Consider the following 19,681-nt stretch of genomic DNA (forward strand, 5'->3'; position numbering starts at 1 on the left):
AGCTATTTCCAGTGATTTTTTTAAAAAAGAACAGGAAACAGCACCCAGAGAACCAGTTGCCAAATTATCAGGCTTTGTGAATTATCAGATTTTTTTTACCTTTTATATATTTCATGAAATTATGTTTTTCAATGCCTATTCAAGAAAGTCAATCTATTTCCACCCTTTGAACAATTTAAATAAGCAACACCAATCAGACATGTTCTAAAAGGCATTAAAGTATGTTGAGCCAAGTGGGGCAATTAGAAGGAAAGAAAAATAGCAAGCTTAAACTATATAATACACATTGGAATTATCTGCAAAGGTGAGAAGGCATAGGCATAAAAGTTTGGAATGTAACTTTTGATTTTGGTTAGGATAGTGGGTGTTGTCAAATAAAATGCAAATTTTTATGCAAGCAAGCAAGTTTATTTGTATAGCACTTTCCTCAAACACAAGGCAATTCAAAGTGTTTTACATAGAACAAGATATAAAAATCAAACATCAAATTTCAGACAATATATAAAAGAATAAAATCACACAAAAATAGATATGATAAATACAAGTTACAGTGCAGGAGATTCTAATTAAAAGAAAAGTTTTAACCTCAATTTAAAGGAGCTTAAAGTTGGGGTAGACTTCAGATTCTATGGTTTCTATGAAAGTTTATTCCAGATAGGTGAAGCATCGTATCTAAAAGCTGCTTCACCATGTTTAGTTTTGACCGTGGGAACGGTAAGCAGACCTGCCACAGTTGACCTGAGAGCTCAGGAAGGTTCAGCAGTGTACTGGAGATGCAGTTTGGCCTTAGTCCATTAAGTGCTTTATAAACCAGTAGTAATATTTTAAAGTCAGTCCTCTGATGGACAGAAAGCCAGTGTAGCAACCTGAGAACTGGAGAAATATGTTCCCTTTTCTTGGTCTTAGTGAGGACTCTAGCAGCAGCATTCTGAATGGGCTGCAGCTGTCGGAAGGATTTGTTTTTACAGTGACCTGTAAAAACGTCATTACAGTAGTCAAGCTTAGTAAAATAAATGCATAGATGAGTTTTTCTAGATCTTGCGGAGACACCAGCCTTTTAACTCTCACTATATCTTTTAAGATGGTAGCAGGTTGACTTTGTAATTGTCTTAATGCACCCAGAGCTCAGAGGCTACAACACATCAATAACTCTGAGCAGACAAAGATGCGAAGAAACTACTGAGAAGCTTGAAGGAGTAATTTAGGAGCTGGGAAAGAAGAGCCAATGTGAATTAATACACATCCGCTAAAGCAGAAAAAAATCCCTCAATCATAACAGGATCTTACAAAAATAATTTTATAAATCAATCATAACTATTCACTTTATTACTTTAGCCTATCCCATCAAGAATACGTAGCTTATTATTAAGTTAAGGAAAACTTCTTTTCTTGACTGATGCTCATACAGTATGATACAGCAAGGTATGTGCACAGTGATCCATATCATAAAATCAATTCCACTGAAGTAAGGAAACACACACAAAATGCTGGAAGAACTCAGCATGGCAAGCAGCATCTACAGAAAATGGTACAGTCCACAATTATGGCCACGACCCTTTGGCAGGATGTCTTGGTCCGAAACGTTGACTGTACTTTTTTCCATAGGTGCTGCCTGGCCTGTCGAGTTCCTCCAGGATTTTGTGAGAGCTGCGTGGATTTCTAGCATCTGCAGATTTTCTCTTCTTTCCCACTGAAGTCAGGAGTTACTTTAACCTCTGTAGTACTAACAGGCAACATTGTACCAGTGCAATCCGTCTCAACTTCATACTAAGGTGAACTGTTATTACTGAGACGAGTTATCCATGTCAAAAGTGAGCCCTAACAGACCAATATAGAAATTAATTTTATTTGCCCAGTTTAAAGTTAGTGAAATCACCCATATGTTGTATACATTTCTCTGACATTAAATGCACCTGTTGAAACCTATTGAAATGCCACCCAACCAACACATACACTCATCAAGAATCCAACATAAGCACATAATTGAACCCTATTCATATGCTGCCTAATATGCAAAAAATTCTGTAAATACTCAGAAGGTCAGACCATGCCTATAAGAAGAGAAACAGAGTTAACAATTCAGGTTAACGCCCTTCATCAATGCTAACTTTTATGTTAACTGTTTCTCTTCCCAAAGTTGAGCCTAACCTGCTAAGTATTTACAACATTTTTTTTGCTTTAATCTAGATTTCCAGCATCAGTTTTGATTTTCATATGCCACCCTGATTCATTGACCATAGATGTGCAAAGCACTCCAGCGTGTGGTGAAAACTGCCCAGCGGATTATTGGCACCCAATTGCCCACCATTGAGAACATCTACCATAAACACTGCCTGGGCAGGGCGAAAAGCATTATCAAGGATGCATCCTACCCTAACCATGGACTTTTTACTCTCCTCCCATCCGGTAGGCGCTACAGGAGCCTCTGCTCCCACACCAGCAGGCACAGGAAGAGCTTATTCCCTGAGGCTGTGACCCTGTTGAACCTCACATCACAGCGCTAAGCAGTACTGCACCCATGCTGTAGCACTTACTTTTTATTCGCAGTTATTTTGTAAGTAACACTATTCTTTGCATTTCTGGTCAGATGCTAACTGCATTTCATTGGATTTGTATCTGTAGTCGGCACAATAACAATAAAGTTGAATCTAATCTAATCTTCACACGAGGCGGAAAAAGATCACAAGAACAGGAGAATGCCACAATCTGCAGGGTCCCCGCAAGACGCACATATTCCAGACTTGAAAGTTTTTAACCAATCTTTGATCATCATTGGCTCTACAATGCTGAAACTCATTGGAAGGCTTCAGGGTGATGGCTCATCATCATGTCCTCTATGGCATTTATAGCTGCACAACAATCTCTGATCTTCCCTCAATGCCCAAATCCTGGAAAAAAATGACTGAATTCAAAGAAATTTTACTCTCTACATGGAAACTAGTTGACCAGCTGAGGATTTGAGTAGAAAGTATTCCAAATTAACAAAACTGAAATAATAAGTTAGTTATCGATGGGTGTAAAAATTAACACTGACAAACAATACACATTGAAATAATAACAATAATGAGTTAGCTACATCATATCCACATAAAGTATTATAATTTTGACCCATCATCCTGGCAAATTTTATTTTGTTCAAAATAATAGCAAGACATCACCTCTAAAATGCTTCCAAGACACGTATACAATTACAGCAAAATCAAAACAGACTTCCAGTGACAAGCACATTAAGACTACAGACACAACACAGAAAATCATATGGAAACTGGCAAACATGAGGAAATCTGCAGATGCTGGAAATTCAAGCTACACACACCAAAGTTGCTGGTGAACGCAGCAGGCCAGGCAGGATCTCTAGGAAGAGGTACAGTCGACGCTTCCGGCCAAGACCCTTCGTCAGGACTGTCCTGACGAAGGTTCTCGGCCCAAAACATCAACTGTACCTCTTCTTAGAGATGCTGCCTGGAAAAAATAGTCTCGTAAGCAACTGAATTAAAAACAGATCACTTTGGGAACACTGATATATCAAATCGGTTCTCATGACAAATATAGGATCTGAAATCACAATGCAAAATTACTAACTATCCATTTAGCCAACAAAATGCTTTTACAACCAACTCAATTAAATTTGACATTATCAAAACTTTCTTACATTTTTTTTATCCTAATGTCTGCTGTAGAGCCTTGCGTTACCCTCATCTAAAAGTTTCAAAACACTAGTTTACATTAAATTTTTTACAACAGCACCAGAATGGGATTGTATGAACAATCTTCAACCACAGTGAAATTCACTCTATCTGGTTTAATTTCCTCAACTGTATAATCTTTTACAGGACTATTAACATATCACACATCAATTAAACCAATATTTTTATCTAATAAGTTCACACTAAATTTCTGAGAATAATTATTCCAAATCACAATCTAGTATTAAAACAAAAGTGCAGAAATGATTTGGTATGCATTTAAACACCTGAGCTGTCATTCCTCAACATGTTTCCTTCCTTCCTGAATGTAAGGTAGCATAACCAAATGAGTACAATGAAATACAGTCAAAACAGTGGGCTGCAGGGCAGACACCTCAGGCTAGGGTTTCTATTTGCATCATGAATGACCTCTCTTCCAGTATATGATCAGAAATTTATAAAATTTGAACAAGGCTATAGTTCAAGTACTATATACAGCTCTGGTCGTTATAACAAAGAGCATGATTGCAATGAAGAGGGAATTCACCAGGATGTTATCTACATTGAAACACTTAAGAGACTGGTTGGGTGGAGGTGTATCCCCTGAAGTAAAGGATGCTGAGAGTGGATGAGGTAGAATGTAAGAAATATTTCCCTGTAGTAGTTTTGTCAAAAACGAGAGGGCATAGAGAATTTAGAGAGCTAGGTAGAAAGCTGAGAAGCAGGACCTCCCAGAGAGTAATTTTGGATTGCTACCTGTGCCATGTGCCAATGAGGGTAGAAACAGGATGATCTGGTAGATTAATGCGTGCTGAGAAGCTGGTGCAGGGGGCAGGGCTTCAGATTCTCAGATCATTGGAATCTCTTCTGGAGGAGTTCTGACCTGTTCAAAAATAATGGGTAGCACCTGAACCCAACGGTGAACCAATATTCTCATGGGCTGATGGGGAGGGTTTAAACTGATTTGGCAGGGAGGTAGGAACCAGAGTGAAGAGACTCAGGATAGGATGGATGGTTAAAAAAAACAAAGATAGCCTGCAGTCAGACTGTCAGAAGGCAGGCAGGTGATAAGACATAACTACAGCCAGAAGGGATGCAGAATCAAAAAGGGTATCAAATGCAGCACACAAAGTGTTATATCTCAATGCACGAAGTATATGAAATAAGGAGGATGATTTTGGTGCACTATTAACATATTATTAGGTATGACATTGTGGCCATTACTGAATCATGGCTGAAGGATGGATGCAGTTGGGAGCTGAATGTCCAAGGTTACACACTGTACTGGAGGGATAGAAAGGTAGGTAGAGGGGGTGGTGTAGCTCTGCTGGTAAAAAAAAAAGGGCATCAAATAAGTATAAAGATGTGACATAGGATCAGAGGATGTCGAGTCTATGTGAGTTGAGTTAAGAAACTGTACGGGTAAGACCTTGATGACAGTTATACACAGACCCCCTAACAGTAGCTGGGTTGTGGACCACAGATTACAACAGAAAATAGAAAAGACACGTTAGAAGGGCAATATTATGATAGTCATGGAAGATTTCAACATGTAGGTCGATTGGGAAAATCAGGTTGGTAATGTATCTCAAGAGTTTGAGCTTGTTAAATGCCTACAAGATGGCTTTTTAGAGCAGGTTGTTATTGAGTCCACTAGGGGATCGGCTATACTGGAATGGCTGTTATGTAATGAACCGGAGGAGATTAGGGAACTTAAGGTAAAAGAACCTTTAGGAGGTAGTGATCACAATATGATTGAGCTCAACTTGGAATCTGATAGGAAGAAAGGAAAGTCTGACGTAGCAGTATTTCTGTGGAGTAATGGAAATGACAGTGGTATGAGAGAGGAGTTGGCCAAAGTAAATTGGAAGCAGATGCTGGCAGCAGAGCAGCAAAGGAGTGAATTTCTAGGAAAATTGAGGAATGTGTAGGATAGCAACATACACAAAATATTGGAGTAACTCAGCAGGCCAGGCAGCATCAATGGAAAAGAGTACAGTGTTTTGGACCAAGACCCTTCATCAGTCCTGCTCGCAAACAATATCAATGTGGACAGTAAAAATTTTTTCAAGCCGGCAAACAAATGAAAAACCAAAGATCAGCGTTGACACAGGACTACTAGAAAATGAGGCCAGAGAAATATCAGTGGGGACAAGGAGCTGCCATTGAACTAAGTGAGAATTTTCCATCAGTCTTCACTGTGGAAGACTCCAGTAGTGTGCCAGATGTGGAAGGGTGTGAGAGAAGAGAAGTGAGTGCAGTTACTATTACAAGGGAGAAGGTGCTCAAAAAGCTGAAAGACTTAGAGGTACATAAGTCTCCCAGACCAGATTAACTGCACCCTAGGGTTCTGAAAGAGGTAACCGTAGAGATTGTGGAGGCATTAATAATAATCTTTCAAAAATCATTGGACATTGGCATGGTGCCAGAGAACTAGAAAATGGCAAATATCACTCCACTCTTTAAAAAAGGAGGAAGGCAGCAGAAAGGAAATTATAGACCAGCTAAGCCTGACCTCAGTAGTTGGGAAGAGGTTGGAATTAATTGTTCTTTCTTTTTAAATCTTTTTATTGAATAAGTATACAAAAGGGTAAGCCATAAAGGCACTAATACACTGTTAGAATATAATAAAATTACAGGAGATATTAATACAAAAAAAAATGATACAAACAATGTAATTTAAACATAACATACTAAGGTAACATAATAGTATACTTATTTATATATATATATACCAATAGAGAAAAGGAAAAAAAAACCCCAAAAAAAACCACCGTGCAACTAACTAAAAGCAAAGCAAAGCAATGGGCTAACTTGGAACCAAGCAGAGTTAAAAAACTTAAAATCACATCCTCAATCCCAACCTCCATTAAAAATAGTAAAAAAAACAAGGGTATATAAATATGGAGCAAAAAAAGAGGAGAAAAAAAATTACATTAAATGAAAATATTGAATAAAAGATCTCCAGGTCTGTTCAAATTTAAGTGAGGAATCATAAAGATTGCTTCTAATTTTCTCCAAATTCAAGCATAATATCGTCTGAGAAAACCAAAAAAAGGTAGTTGGAGCATTAAGCTCTTTCCAACGTTGTAAGATACATCTTTTCGCCATTAAAGTAAGAAATGCAATCATTCTACGGGCTGAAGGAGAAAGATTACTGGAAATTTTAGGTAGTCCAAAGATAGCAGTAATAGGGTGAGGAGAGATATCTATATTCAATACCTTGGAGATAATATTAAAAATGTCTCTCCAAAAAGTTTCCAGAGTAGGACAAGACCAAAACATATGAGTTAAAGAGGCTATCTGCCTCGGACATCTATCACAAAAAGGATTAATATGAGAATAAAAGCGAGCTAATTTATCTTTGGACATATGTGCTCTATGAACAACTTTAAATTGAATTAGGGAATGTTTAGCACAAATAGAGTAAGTATTGACTAATTGTAAGATCTGCCCTTAGTCATCCACGGAAATGATAGACCCCAATTCCTGTTCCCAATCTACCCTAATCTTATCAAATGAAGCTTTCCTAAGTTTCATAATAATATTATAAATCATAGCCGATGCACCTTTCTGACATGGATTAAGGTTAATTATAGTATCTAAAATGTATGTAGGAGGAAGCATTGGAAAAGAAGAAAGTATAGTACTTAGGAAATTTCTAACTTGTAGATATCTAAAAAAATGTATTCTTGATAAATTATATTTATTAGATAATTGTTCAAAAGACATAAGGGAACCATCTAAAAATAAATCCAAAAACCGTGAAATACCCTTAATATTCTAAATTTGAAAAGCACGATCCGTAAAAGAGGGAGGAAAAAATGTTACCTAAAATAGGAATCGCTAGCCCAAATTGGTTAAGATCAAAAAATTTTCTGAACTGAAACCAAATGCGTAAGGTATATTTAACTATCGGGTTAGATACCTGTTTGAGGCGTTTCAAATCAAAAGGAAGAGAGGAACCTAAAATAGAGCCAAGTGTATAGCCCTGAACAGATTGTAATTCCAATGCTACCCATTTAGGAATGGATAGTATATCCTGGTCAAGTAACCAAAATTTCATATGTCGCATATTAATTGCCCAATAATAAAATCTAAAGTTGGGTCATGCTAAACCTCCATCTCTCTTAGCTTTCTGTAAATGTATTTTACCCAGTCTCGGGTTTTTATTTTGCCAAATAAATGAAGAAATTTTTGAGTCAACTTTATCAAAAAAAGATTTTGGAACAAAGATTGGTAATGCCTGAAATATATATAGAAATTTTGGCAAAAAAAACATCTTAACTGCATTAATACGACCAATCAAAGTTAAATATAAAGGAAACCATTTAGATGAAAGTTGAGTAATATGGTCAATTAAGGGTAAAAAGTTAATCTTAAATAAATCTTTGTATTTACAAGTAATTTTAATCCCAAGATATGAAAAATAATTATTAATCAATTTAAATGGAAAGTTATGATATAAGGGAAGTTGTTTATTAATCGGGAAAAGTTCGCTCTTACTAAGATTAATTTATAACCTGAAAAGAGACTAAATTGTGCTAATAACTCTAAAACAGCAGGGATGGATTTTTGAGGATTAGAAATATATAAAAGTAAGTCATCAGCATAGAGTGATATTTTATGGGACTTTAAGCCCCAAGTTATCCCAGTAATATTTGGAGATTCTCGAATGGCAATTGCAAAAGGTTCTAATGCAATATCAAATAATAAAGGACTAAGAGGACAACCTTGTCGAGTGCCTCGAAAAAGAGGGAAAAAAGGTGAGCTTAGAGAGTTAGTACGGACTGAGGCCACAGGAGAATGATATAACAGTTTGATCCAGGATATAAATTTCAAGCTAAAATTAAACATTTCAAGCACCTTAAGTAAGTAAGGCCATTCTACTCTATCTTTTTCTTTTTTTTCACATGTTCACCATTCCTATTCAAGAATTGATTATTTCTTTATTGACTCTCGTCTTATTTCTTCTGTGATTAAATGTGATTATGACTCTATAACCATTTCGGATCATGCTCCACTTAAGCTTTCTATTAAAATTCAGGCCAATACACAAAATAATAGACAATGGTGTTTTAATTTGCTGTTGCTTCAGGACTCGGACTTTGTTAACTTTATGAATGAACAGACTGATCTTTTTTTTACAATCAACTATACAGAGGATATTTCTGTGAACATTCTTTGGGATACTTTTAAAGCTTATATTCGTGGTCAGATTATCTCGTATTCTGCTGCTTTGAGGAAGAAGCTGAAGCAGGAGGAGTTGGTAATTGTGGACAAGATTAAGGAAATTGATAAGAAATATGTTACAGCTCCCTCTGAGGAGTTATATAAACAAAAAACTGAACTTCAAATGGAATTAATTGTTAAGGATGAGGTTATGGAGTGCTTGGTGATACAGGACAAAATAGGATAAAGTCAGCATGGTTTCCTTCAGGATCTTGCCTGATGAACCTGTTGGAATTCTTTGAGGAGATTACATGTAGGAAAGAAAAAAGGGATGCAGTGAATGTTGTATATTTGGACTTATCAGAAGGCCTTTAATAAGGTGCCACACGAGGTTGCTTACTAAGTTAAGAGCCCATGGAATTACAAGAAAGTCACTGGCATGGTTAAAGCATTGGCTGACTGATAGGAGGCAATGAATGGGAATAAAGGGATCCTTGTCTGGTTGGCTGCCAGTGACTAGTGGTGTTTGCGGGAATCTGTGTTGGGACTGCTTCTTTTATACTGTATATCAATGATTTATTGATATAACAGATGGCTTTGTTGCCAGGTTTGCAGCTGATACAAAGATTGGTGGTGGGGCAGGTAGTACTGAGCAAACAGGTAGGCTGCAGAAGGACTTAGACACAGGTTAGGAGTTTTGACAAGGGAGTGGCAAATGACATACAATGTCCGAAAATGTATGGCCTGCACTTTGGTAAGAGAAATGAACATGCAGACTATTTTCTAAATGGGGAGAAAATCCAGAAATCTGAGATAGGACTTGGGAATCCTTCTGCAGAACACCCTAAAGGTTAACTTGTAGGTGGATTCGGTGATGAGGAAGGCAAATGCAATGTTAACATTTATTTCAAGAGGCCTAAATACAAGAACAGGGATGTGATGCTGAAGTATTGTGAACAGTTTTGGGCTCCACATCTAAAATAAGATGAGCATTGGAGAGTGTTCAGAGGAAGTTCACAAGGATGGCTCCAGGAATGAAAGGGTTATCATACGAGGAATGTGTGATAGCTTTGGGTCTGTACTTGCTGGCATTTTGAAGGATGAGGGGGGATCTCACTGAAACTGTTTAAATGTTTGAAGGCCTAGACAGAGTAGATGTGGAAGGGATGTTTCCCACAATGGGGGGGGAGTGGGGTGGAGTCTAGGACAAGAGGGCACAGGCTCAAGACAGCGGGGCATCCATTTAAAACAGAGATGCAAAGAATTTTCTTTAGCTAGGGGGTGGTGTATTTGTGGAATCTTTTACCACCAGGCAGCTGTGGAGGCCAGATTGTTGGGTGTATTTAAGGCAGAGCTTGATGGGTTCTTGATTGGACATTGCATCAAAGGTTATGGGAAGAAGGCCGGGAAGTGGGGCTGTGGAGGATGAAAAAGGATCAGTCATGATTGAATGGCAGAGCAGACTTGATGGGTCAAATGACCCAATTCTGCTCCGATGTCTTATGGTATCAGGTGAAGGGCAAGAAGATGAAATTTTTAACCTGAGGATACTCGGAATTCAGATTACGTTCGCGGAGCGGGAATGGAGGAAGTGGAGGGCAATGCTTACTATCACTTTATAGAAACATAGAAATCTACAGCGCATTACAGGCCCTTCGGCCCACAATGTTGTGCTGACCATGCAACCTACTCTAGAAACTGCCTAAAATTTCCCTATCACATGACCCTCCATTTCTCTAAGCTCCATGTACTTATCTAAGAGTTTCTTAAAAGGTCCCATTTATGAGATTTAAGATATAGAAACTGTAGGGCATACAATGCACTAATGACCCACTTTGTGTTAATTTACCTAGTCAATCCAGTGATATATTTTCATGTTGAAAAATATATTGATTCCAGTCTTGAATACTCTAAATGACTGAGCAATCACAATAATTTATATTTTTTTCTTAAGACTACGTCCAACTCAAGTATTTCACCAAGGAAATAGCTTATCGCATTCCATGCTTTCAATCCATCTTAGGATCTTGCATATTGTATAATATCACTTTTCATTTCTCTAAATTCCAAAAGTGATGGGCTCTTATTTAATCGCTAATCATAAAACAAACTCTAACCCAGTAATCATTCTAATATAGATAACATACTTCATCTCAGGCAATGGCATCAATTATTTTGCACTGCACCAATGCTTAATCTAGCCAAAACGACTTAAGAGCAGTTACAACACCTCCAATACAATTTCAAACACTGATTTCAACAGGAACTTACTATTAAATCAGAATCACGTCCCATGGAGATGACTGTCCTGTTTACAGTTCTCAGCAGCTTCTCCATTATTATCTGGACATGTCGCTGTGTTGGTCCCTAAGTTAGAAATCAATGCAGTGTATTAATAGAGGCAATGATGGAAACAAGATATATTTATTATCCAAAACTATTTTTATGCCAAGAAATAAAGCATAGAGTCATAGAAAAGTACAGCATAGAAACAAGTTTTTCGTCCAATCTAGTCCATGCCAAAACTATTTAAGTTACCTACTCCCATTGACCTGCACCAAGACCATAGCCCTCCATACCTCTACCATCCATGTGCCTATCCAAACTTCCCTTAAACATTGAAATTGGACTTGCATGCACCACTTGTGCCGGTAGATCGTTCCACAATCTCACAAGCCTCTGAGTACAGAAGTTTCCCCTCATGTTCCCTTTAAACTTTTCACCTTTCATCATTAAGCCATGACCTCTACTTGTAGTCCCACACACCTCAGTGGAAAAAGCCTGCTTACATTTACCTTATCTTTACCCCTCAAAATTTTGAAAACTTCTGTTAAACTTCCTCTCAATCTTCTACATTTTAAGGAAAAAAGTCCTAACCTATTCAATCATTCCTTATAATTCAGGTCCTGCAGACACAGCAACATCCTTGTAAATTTTCTCTGTACTCTTTCATCCTTATCTACATCTTTCTTGTAGGTAGGTAAAACTGCACATAATACTCCAAATTAGGGCTCACCAACGTTCTATAAATTTCAACATAACATCCCATCTCCTGTATTCAATACTTTGATTTATGAAGGCCAATGTGCCAAAAGCTTTCTTTATGAACCTATCTACCTATGACACCACTTTCAACAAATTATGGACCTGTATTCCCAGATCCCTTTGTCCTTTGTTCTACCACACTCCTTAATGCTCAACCATTCACTGTACAAGAACTACCCCGGTTGGTCGCACCGAAGTGCAACAGCTCGTGCCTGTCTGCATTAAGTTCCATCTGCCATTTTTCCAGCTGATTCAGATCCCTCTGCAAGGCATGATAGCCTACCTCACTATCCACTACACCCCCAAGCTTGGCGTCATCTAGAAATTTTCTGATCTGGTTAACCACATTATCATCCAAATCGTTGATACAGATGACAAATAATAACGGACCCAGCACCGTACCCTGCGGCACTCCACTAGTCACAGGCATCCATTCAGAGGCAACCATCTACTAACACTCTCTGGCTTCTCCCACAAAGCCAACGTCTAATCCAATTTATTAGCTCATCTTGAATGCTGAGCAACTGAACCTTTTTGGCCAACCTCCCAAGCAAATCCTTGTCAAATGCCTTGCTAAAGCCCATGTAGATAACATCCACTGCTTTGCTTTCATCAACTTTCCTGGTAAATTCTTCAAAAAACTCTAAGTTTGGTTAGACATGCCTTACCTCGCACGAAGCCAGGCTGACTATCCTTAATCAGTCCATGTCTGTCCAATTACTTATACATCCAGTCACCCTCCAATAACTTTCCCACTACTGATGTCAGATTCACCGGCCTATAATTTCCTGGTTTATATTGAGAATCTTTTTTAAACAGCAGAACAACATTGGCTATCATCCAATCCTCTGATACCTCCTCTGTCACTAAGGATGATTGCTAGGGCTCCAGCAATTTCTGCACTTGCCTCCCGTAGGGTCGGAGGGAACACCTGGTCAGGCCCTGCGGATTTATCCACCCTGGTTTGCCTCAGGACAGCAAACACCTCCTCCTCTGTAATCTGCATAGGGTCCATGAAGTTGATGCCGCTTTGCCTCACTTCTATAGACTCTGGGTCCGTCTCCTGAGTAAATACAGATGCAAAAAATTTATTTAAGATCTCCCCCATCTCTTTTGGCTCCAGACATGGATTATCATTTTGATCTTCCAGAGGACCAATTTTGTCCCTTGCATCCTTTTGCTCTGAACATACCTGAAGAATTTCTTAGGATTTTCTTTCACCTTGTCTACTTGAGCAACCTCATGCCTTCTTTTAGAACCTCCTGAGTTCTTTTAAAGTTTTCTCCTGCACTTCTTATACTCCTTAAGCACCTCATTTATTTCAACCTGCCCATACCTTCTATGCACCTCTTTTTTTTATCTTAAGCAGGGCCTCAATATCGCTTGAAAACCAAGGTTCCCTACACTTGTTATCTTTATCTTTTACTCTGACAGACACATACAAGCTTTGTATTTTCAAAATTTCATTTTTGAAGACCTTGCACTTACCAAGTACACCTTACCAGTAGACAACTTGACCCAACCACACTTGCCAGATCATTTCCGATACCATCAAAATTGGTCTTTCTTCAATTTAGAATCTGAACTCGAAGATCAGTCCCATCTTTTTGCATAATTACTTTGAAACTAATAGCGTTGTGGTCACTGGATACAAAGTGTTTCCCAACACAAACTTCTGTCACCTGCCCTGTCTCATTCCCTAGAAGGTCAAGTGTCACACACTTTCTCATTGGGAGCTCTTTGTACTAATTAAGAAAACTGTTATGAACATATTTGACAAACTCTATCCCATCTAGTCCTCTTACAGTATGGGAGTCCCAGTCAATATGTGGAAAATTAAAATCACCTACTATAAAAACCTTATATTTCTTGCAACAGTCTGCAATCTCTCTACAAATTAATTCCACTAATTCCCATGGACCCTTTGGTGGTCTGTAATATAGCCCCTTTAACATGGTCATACCCTTCTTATTTCTCTGTTCCTCACTAGACAAGTTCTCCAGTCTGTCTTGAATACTGCCATGACATTTTCCCTTACTAGTAACACCACTCCACCTCCATTAATCCCTCCTGCTCTGTTGGTTCTAAAACGACGGAACTCTGGAATATTGTACTGCCAGTCCTGCCCCTCCTGCAACCAAGTCTCACTAATGGCTACAATATCACAATTCCAGGTGTTGATCCATGCCGAGCTCATCCGCCTTTCGTACAATACTTCTTCCATTGAAATATACGCAGCTCAAGACACTAGTTGCACTATGCTCAACCTTTTGATTCCTGGTTGTCTGAGGTCTGTCCAACATCTGTCTCCACAACCTTTCTACTAACTGTTCTGGCACTCTGGTTCCAATTCCATTTAATTGCACTCACATTCAAAATAGCATTACAGTAATGCCAATGCCTCAAGTAGAGTTTGCAGGATCAGATGCAAAAAGCTGTGAATAATAATAGTTTGCTGGTAAGAAATTTCATGCCAAACACTACTTTTGAAGTTAATAGCAAAGAAGCAGATTAAATCGTTAATTAGTCAAAAAAAATTACTTTATGTGAATCACTTTGAAAGCATTAATATAATGTCTTAGAAACCAGAAACCATATGATCAAACCCTAGCTCATAATGGAGCATAAAGGCTACATACTAACTGAAAGTGAATCAACTTTTGCTCCAAAAGCTCCATCAATGCGCACAGTTTGCTGTTCCTATAAGGAGACTCAGTGTTTGATGTTCTTTTTATTCTTTCCACTTGAAATAGTAAACTCCAAACAAAAATTGAAATGTTGCATTCTTGATTTTTTTAACAGTAATAATGGTGATTGGATAGTGATATTCAGTCTTTGAATAAATTTCATCCTTTACATTGGATTTAGATAGCAGCTGTGAAAATAAAGTATTAATAAATGTTTCACTAAAGGCAAAACCATAACTTTTACCTATCCACTGAAAACAAATAATTATATTTGTAATTGGGCATTTCTCTTCTAACTACATACCATAAGCAGTTACAATAAACAAATGTTACATAACCCTCATCAAATCAACCCCATCGTATCCAGATGTACAGTTTGATCACCCCCGTTAAAATTTCTGTTACTGTGAATAGCTAAGCGAGTAAAAGATGAACTGATTTCCAAAAGGCATAAAGTTAAAGATGACACATTTCTTTAATATTTTAAGAAAACTTCTTTATTTCGATCTTTTACAGTTTCACAATAACAAAAAAGGAAAAGGGCCCAAAGCAAAAGTTTGGGCACCCTGCATGGCAGCGGGTAGTAAAACCCCTTTGGCAAGTATGACAGCTTGTAAGCACTTTTTCTGCCAGCTAAGTCATTCAATTCTTGTTTGGGGGATTTTCTCCCATTCTTCCTTGCAGAAGGCTTCTAGTTCTGTGAGATTCTTGGGGCATCTTGCATGCACTGTTCTTTTGAGGTCTATCCACAGATTCTCAATGATGTTTAGGTCAGGGGACTGTGAGGGCCATGGAAAAACCTTCAGCTTGCACCTCTGGAGTAGTCCATTGCTCATTGCAGCCAGAAAGTTCTATTCAAAAAGTTCAAAGGAACATCTAAACAAGCCTGATGCATTTTGGAAACAAGTCCTGTGGACTGATGAAGTTAAAATAGAACTTCTTGGCTGCAATGAGCAAAGGTATGTTTGGAGAAAAACGGGTGCAGAATTTTATGAAAAGAACACCTCTCCAACTGTTAAGCATGGGGGTGGATCGATCATATTTTGGGCTTGTGTTGCAGCCAGTGGCATGGGGAACGTATACTGGCAGAGGGAAGAATGAATTCAATTAAATAATAGAAAATTCTGGAAGCAAACGTCACACCGTCTGTAAGAAAGATGAAGATGAAAAGAGGATGGCTTCTACAACAGGATAATGATCCTAAACACACTTCAAAATCCACAATGGACTACCTCAAGAGGCGCAAGCTGAAGGTTTTGCCATGGCCCTCACCCTCCCCTGACCAAAACATCATCAAGAATCTGTGGATAGACCTCAAAAGAGCAGTGCATGCAAGCCGGCCCAAGAATCTCACAGAACTAGAAGCCTTTTGCAAGGAAGAATGGGCGAAAATCCCCCAAACAAGAATTGAAAGGCTCTTAGAAGCGCTTACAAGCTGTGATACTTGCCAAAGGGGGTGTTACTAAGTACTGCCATGCAGGGTGCCCAAATTTTTGCTTCAGGCCCTTTTCCTTTTTTGTTATTTTGAAACTGTAAAAGATAGAAATAAAAAAGTAATCTTGCTTAAAATATTAAAGAAATGTGTCATCTTTAACTTTATGCCTTTTGGAAATCAGTTCATCTTTTACTCGCTTAGCTATTCACAGTAACAGAAATTTTGACCAGGGGTGCCCAAACTTTTGCATGCTACTGTATAATTAGCTTTATTACAGGAGGAGTTGTGACCAACTTGAACAAATTTAAATCATCAACAAACAGTTAATTCTCTACATCAGCTCCAAGAGTAATTACTAAATGCAGCAGGTGAAGGTGGAGGCTATGGATGCTTGCAAAGAGACTCTGTAATGATCTCCCAGCTAAGTAATGGCAGCTCTTGGTTTCAACGCGTATTGATGACAAAGGAACTATTGACCCCACATGATTTCCAGACACTTGATTTTGAAATTGTGAACAAGGAATACCACAACATCCAACCTGTCAATTCGAAAAAATTTGAAGTTGAGGTATTTAGTGAAAGTCTTGGAAGTTGCACTGGAGTTCCAATACTAACTTTCAAATTAGCTTTGCAACATTGTCAATTCCACTGCCTTAGAGCAGAATAATAAGCCTGAAATGCAAAGCCTTGTGTCAGTCTGTTATTTGTCTTCTTTGAATGGCTGGTTTCAACCAGCAAATAGAAATTATTTCTCTTGGTCACTGAAGATCCTCACTGTGAGCCAGATGGAAGCCTGACGATCAAGACTCTGGAGAGGTTTCTCATCAAGTTTTTCTGCCAAACAGCATAAGTACAGTGAATAACAAAGAATGCTAAAAGTACACTGTCCCTGTCTTTTTTATAGGAACTTGGGAATTTCCCAGTCAGGCCTAACACTTTCCTTCTTTTGATGGCTACCAGAACTTTATTTACTCCTTCAAAATACACACCAGCAAGATTGAAGTCCATATTTAGCTCTGATGCCTTTATGTTCTTTACACATGTGCCTCAATGCACAATAATTAACTTCTGAGTTATTTATTAATCATGCATTGATCGACTGAACCCTGGTGTGTTGACAGGAAGGCCATCATTGCACCACCATCAAGAAACTAGAGAAAGTTCTTAGCTTTGCAATTCGATTGTATGTTAATTATAGACCTGACAGAAATTGCGAAATTAAATATAAATAGGCATTCATGATCTTAATGATCAGTGAATGATCTCGAACAAAAATAAAACATTTCACATCAGCTATACAACAGGTAAGAGGAATATAAAGGTGAGATAATTATTCAACTTAAGATAAATAAAATGCTGTACAATTATTTTATATATTTCTGAAATTATATTTAAAGGTTGTTGAATACTCAGTTACAAAGTCCAACCAAATAGACTGAACATCAGTTTTAAGAAAACTGAGAATCTATTAATTTCTATTCTGCAAGGCTTTTTGATGGTAAACTCTAGGAAATGCTGCCATGATGCCCACATGTTTATGCCAAAACATTAATGAATTTTGTTAAACAGAATTAGATGCTCTATTATTGTTGCAAAAATATAATTGAAGAAAACCACTGGCACAATAAGACAAGCAAATAAGAAAGACAATAGCCAATTATAATAGAGAACACCAAATGAGAGATAAATATAGTGGCTTCCGGTTAATTGGGACACGAAGGACTACAACATTTTGGCCCAATTAAGCGACTGCCCCAATTACCCAAAGTTTCACAGAAAAAGTTATAAAGGTATCCAAAATGAAGAAAACCTGAATAACAAATTATGTATTTAAATGAAAAACAGAACAGATCAGAACACCATCAATACAACTACAGTACTATAAAACTGTATTAGTTCCCTATAGTTATCAATGAAAGAATTATGTTCCTGAGTGCTTCTGATTGACTGCAAATGAACAAAATCAGTACAGACACCTAGGACAGATAATGGACTGCCTTCGTATAATACTTTAGACAATTGCATTCTCCAAATCTTTATTTTCATTGTAGCATTTAAGATAATTATTGAGTCCTTCAAATCCTTTGTAATCCCTAATTGTTCAAATAGTATATTAATTTCATTTTCACTCCTCGTCATTTCTGGCATTCCAAGCTTCCCTACCTGAAACCACAATGACCAAAAAAATTCTGAATTGCCTTATGGCTTATTTCTCGCCAATGATTAGTGACAAAAATCGCTGCTTGTTGAACACGGAAACATGCAACTGATGGTAATTAAAAACTGTTCTGTGTAAGAACAGTGAAGTGTCTAACAGCCACACAAGTGCAAGCAACTGACGCTAGTTAGGAAATGGTCGGCAACAGTTTCCTGTTCCAGTTAATCTCCATAGTGCCCCAAATAAATGAAAGGAATCCTTACTATTTTCTCAATTAATTTTTTGTTCTTTAACAGTTGTCCCAATTAAGCAGCTGCCCCTATTAACCGATTGCCCAATTAACCGGAATCCATTACACTCTTGTGAAAGTCATAATCAGATTAAGTGCACAACAAATATGAAAACAAGATATAAAAAGACGTAATAGGCAGCTCAAATGAAAAGTTATATTTAACAAATATTTGTGGAATCAAAATTCAAAGTTAAAAGTAAATTTATTATCAAAGTACATACAGTGAATGCAAAAGTTTGGGCACCCCTGGTCAAAATTTCTGTTACTGTGAATAGTTAAGTGAGTATGTAAAAGATGAACTAATCTCCAAAAGTCATTAAGTTAAAGATGAAACATTCCTTTCAACATTTTAAGCAAGATTAGTGTATTATTTTTGTTCTGTACAATTTTAGAGTGAAAAAAAGGAAAGGAGCACCATGCAAAAGTTTGGGCACCCCAAGAGATTTGAGCTCTCAGATAACTTTTACCAAGTTCTCAGACCTTAATTAGCTTGTTAGGGCTATGGCTTGTTCAGAGTCATCGTTACGAAGGGCCAGGTGATGCAAATTTCAAAACTTTATAAATACACTGACTCCTCAAACCTTGGCCCAACAATCAGCAGCCATGGGCTCCTCTAAGCAGCTGCCTAGCACTCTGAAAATTAAAATAAATGATGCCCACAAAGCAGGAGAAGGCTATAAGAAGATAGCAAAGCGTTTTCAGGTAGCCGTTTCCTCAGTTCGTAATCTAATTAAGAAATGGCAGTTAACAGGAACGGTGGAGGTCAAGTTAAGGTCTGGAAGACCACGAAAACTTTCTGAGAGAACTGTTCATAGGATTGCTAGAAAGGCAAATCAAAACCCCCGCTTGACTGCAAAAGACCTTCAGGAAGATTTAGCAGACTCTGGAGTGGTGGTGCACTGTTCTACTGTGCAGCGACACCCGCACAAATATGACCTTCATGGAAGAGTCATCAGAAGAAAGCCCTACCTGCGTCTTCACCACAAAATTCAGCGTCACAAGTTTGCAAAGGAAGATCTAAACAAGCCTGACGCATTTTGGAAACAAGTCCTGTGGACTGATGAAGTTAAAATAGAGCTTTTTGGCTGCAATGAGCAAAGGTATACTTGGAGGAAAAAAGGGTGCAGAATTTCATGAAAAGAACACCCCTCCAACTGTTAAGCACAGGGGTGGATCGATCATGCGTTGGGCTTGTGTTGCAGCCAC

At 37.9% G+C, this 19,681-nt stretch overlaps 1 protein-coding gene across 3 annotated transcripts in view; it reads right to left on the bottom strand.

The window, feature by feature from the left end:
• dock1 (dedicator of cytokinesis 1) overlaps positions 1–19,681 on the bottom strand; it is a 555,786-nt gene that overhangs the window by 340,968 nt on the left and 195,137 nt on the right. For 2 of the 3 annotated variants that reach the window (XM_072239407.1, XM_072239409.1), the window contains 2 exons: positions 12,811–12,966; positions 11,130–11,225 (listed from right to left, as the gene is read on the bottom strand). In XM_072239407.1, coding sequence (XP_072095508.1) covers positions 11,130–11,225; positions 12,811–12,966 — 252 coding nt within the window. The remainder of the gene's footprint in view (positions 1–11,129; positions 11,226–12,810; positions 12,967–19,681) is intronic. The other variant, XM_072239408.1, reaches the window with a different exon arrangement.

The sequence above is a fragment of the Mobula birostris genome, chromosome 21 (assembly GCF_030028105.1).
Source record: "Mobula birostris isolate sMobBir1 chromosome 21, sMobBir1.hap1, whole genome shotgun sequence".
NCBI classification, from domain to species: Eukaryota; Metazoa; Chordata; class Chondrichthyes; order Myliobatiformes; family Myliobatidae; genus Mobula; species Mobula birostris.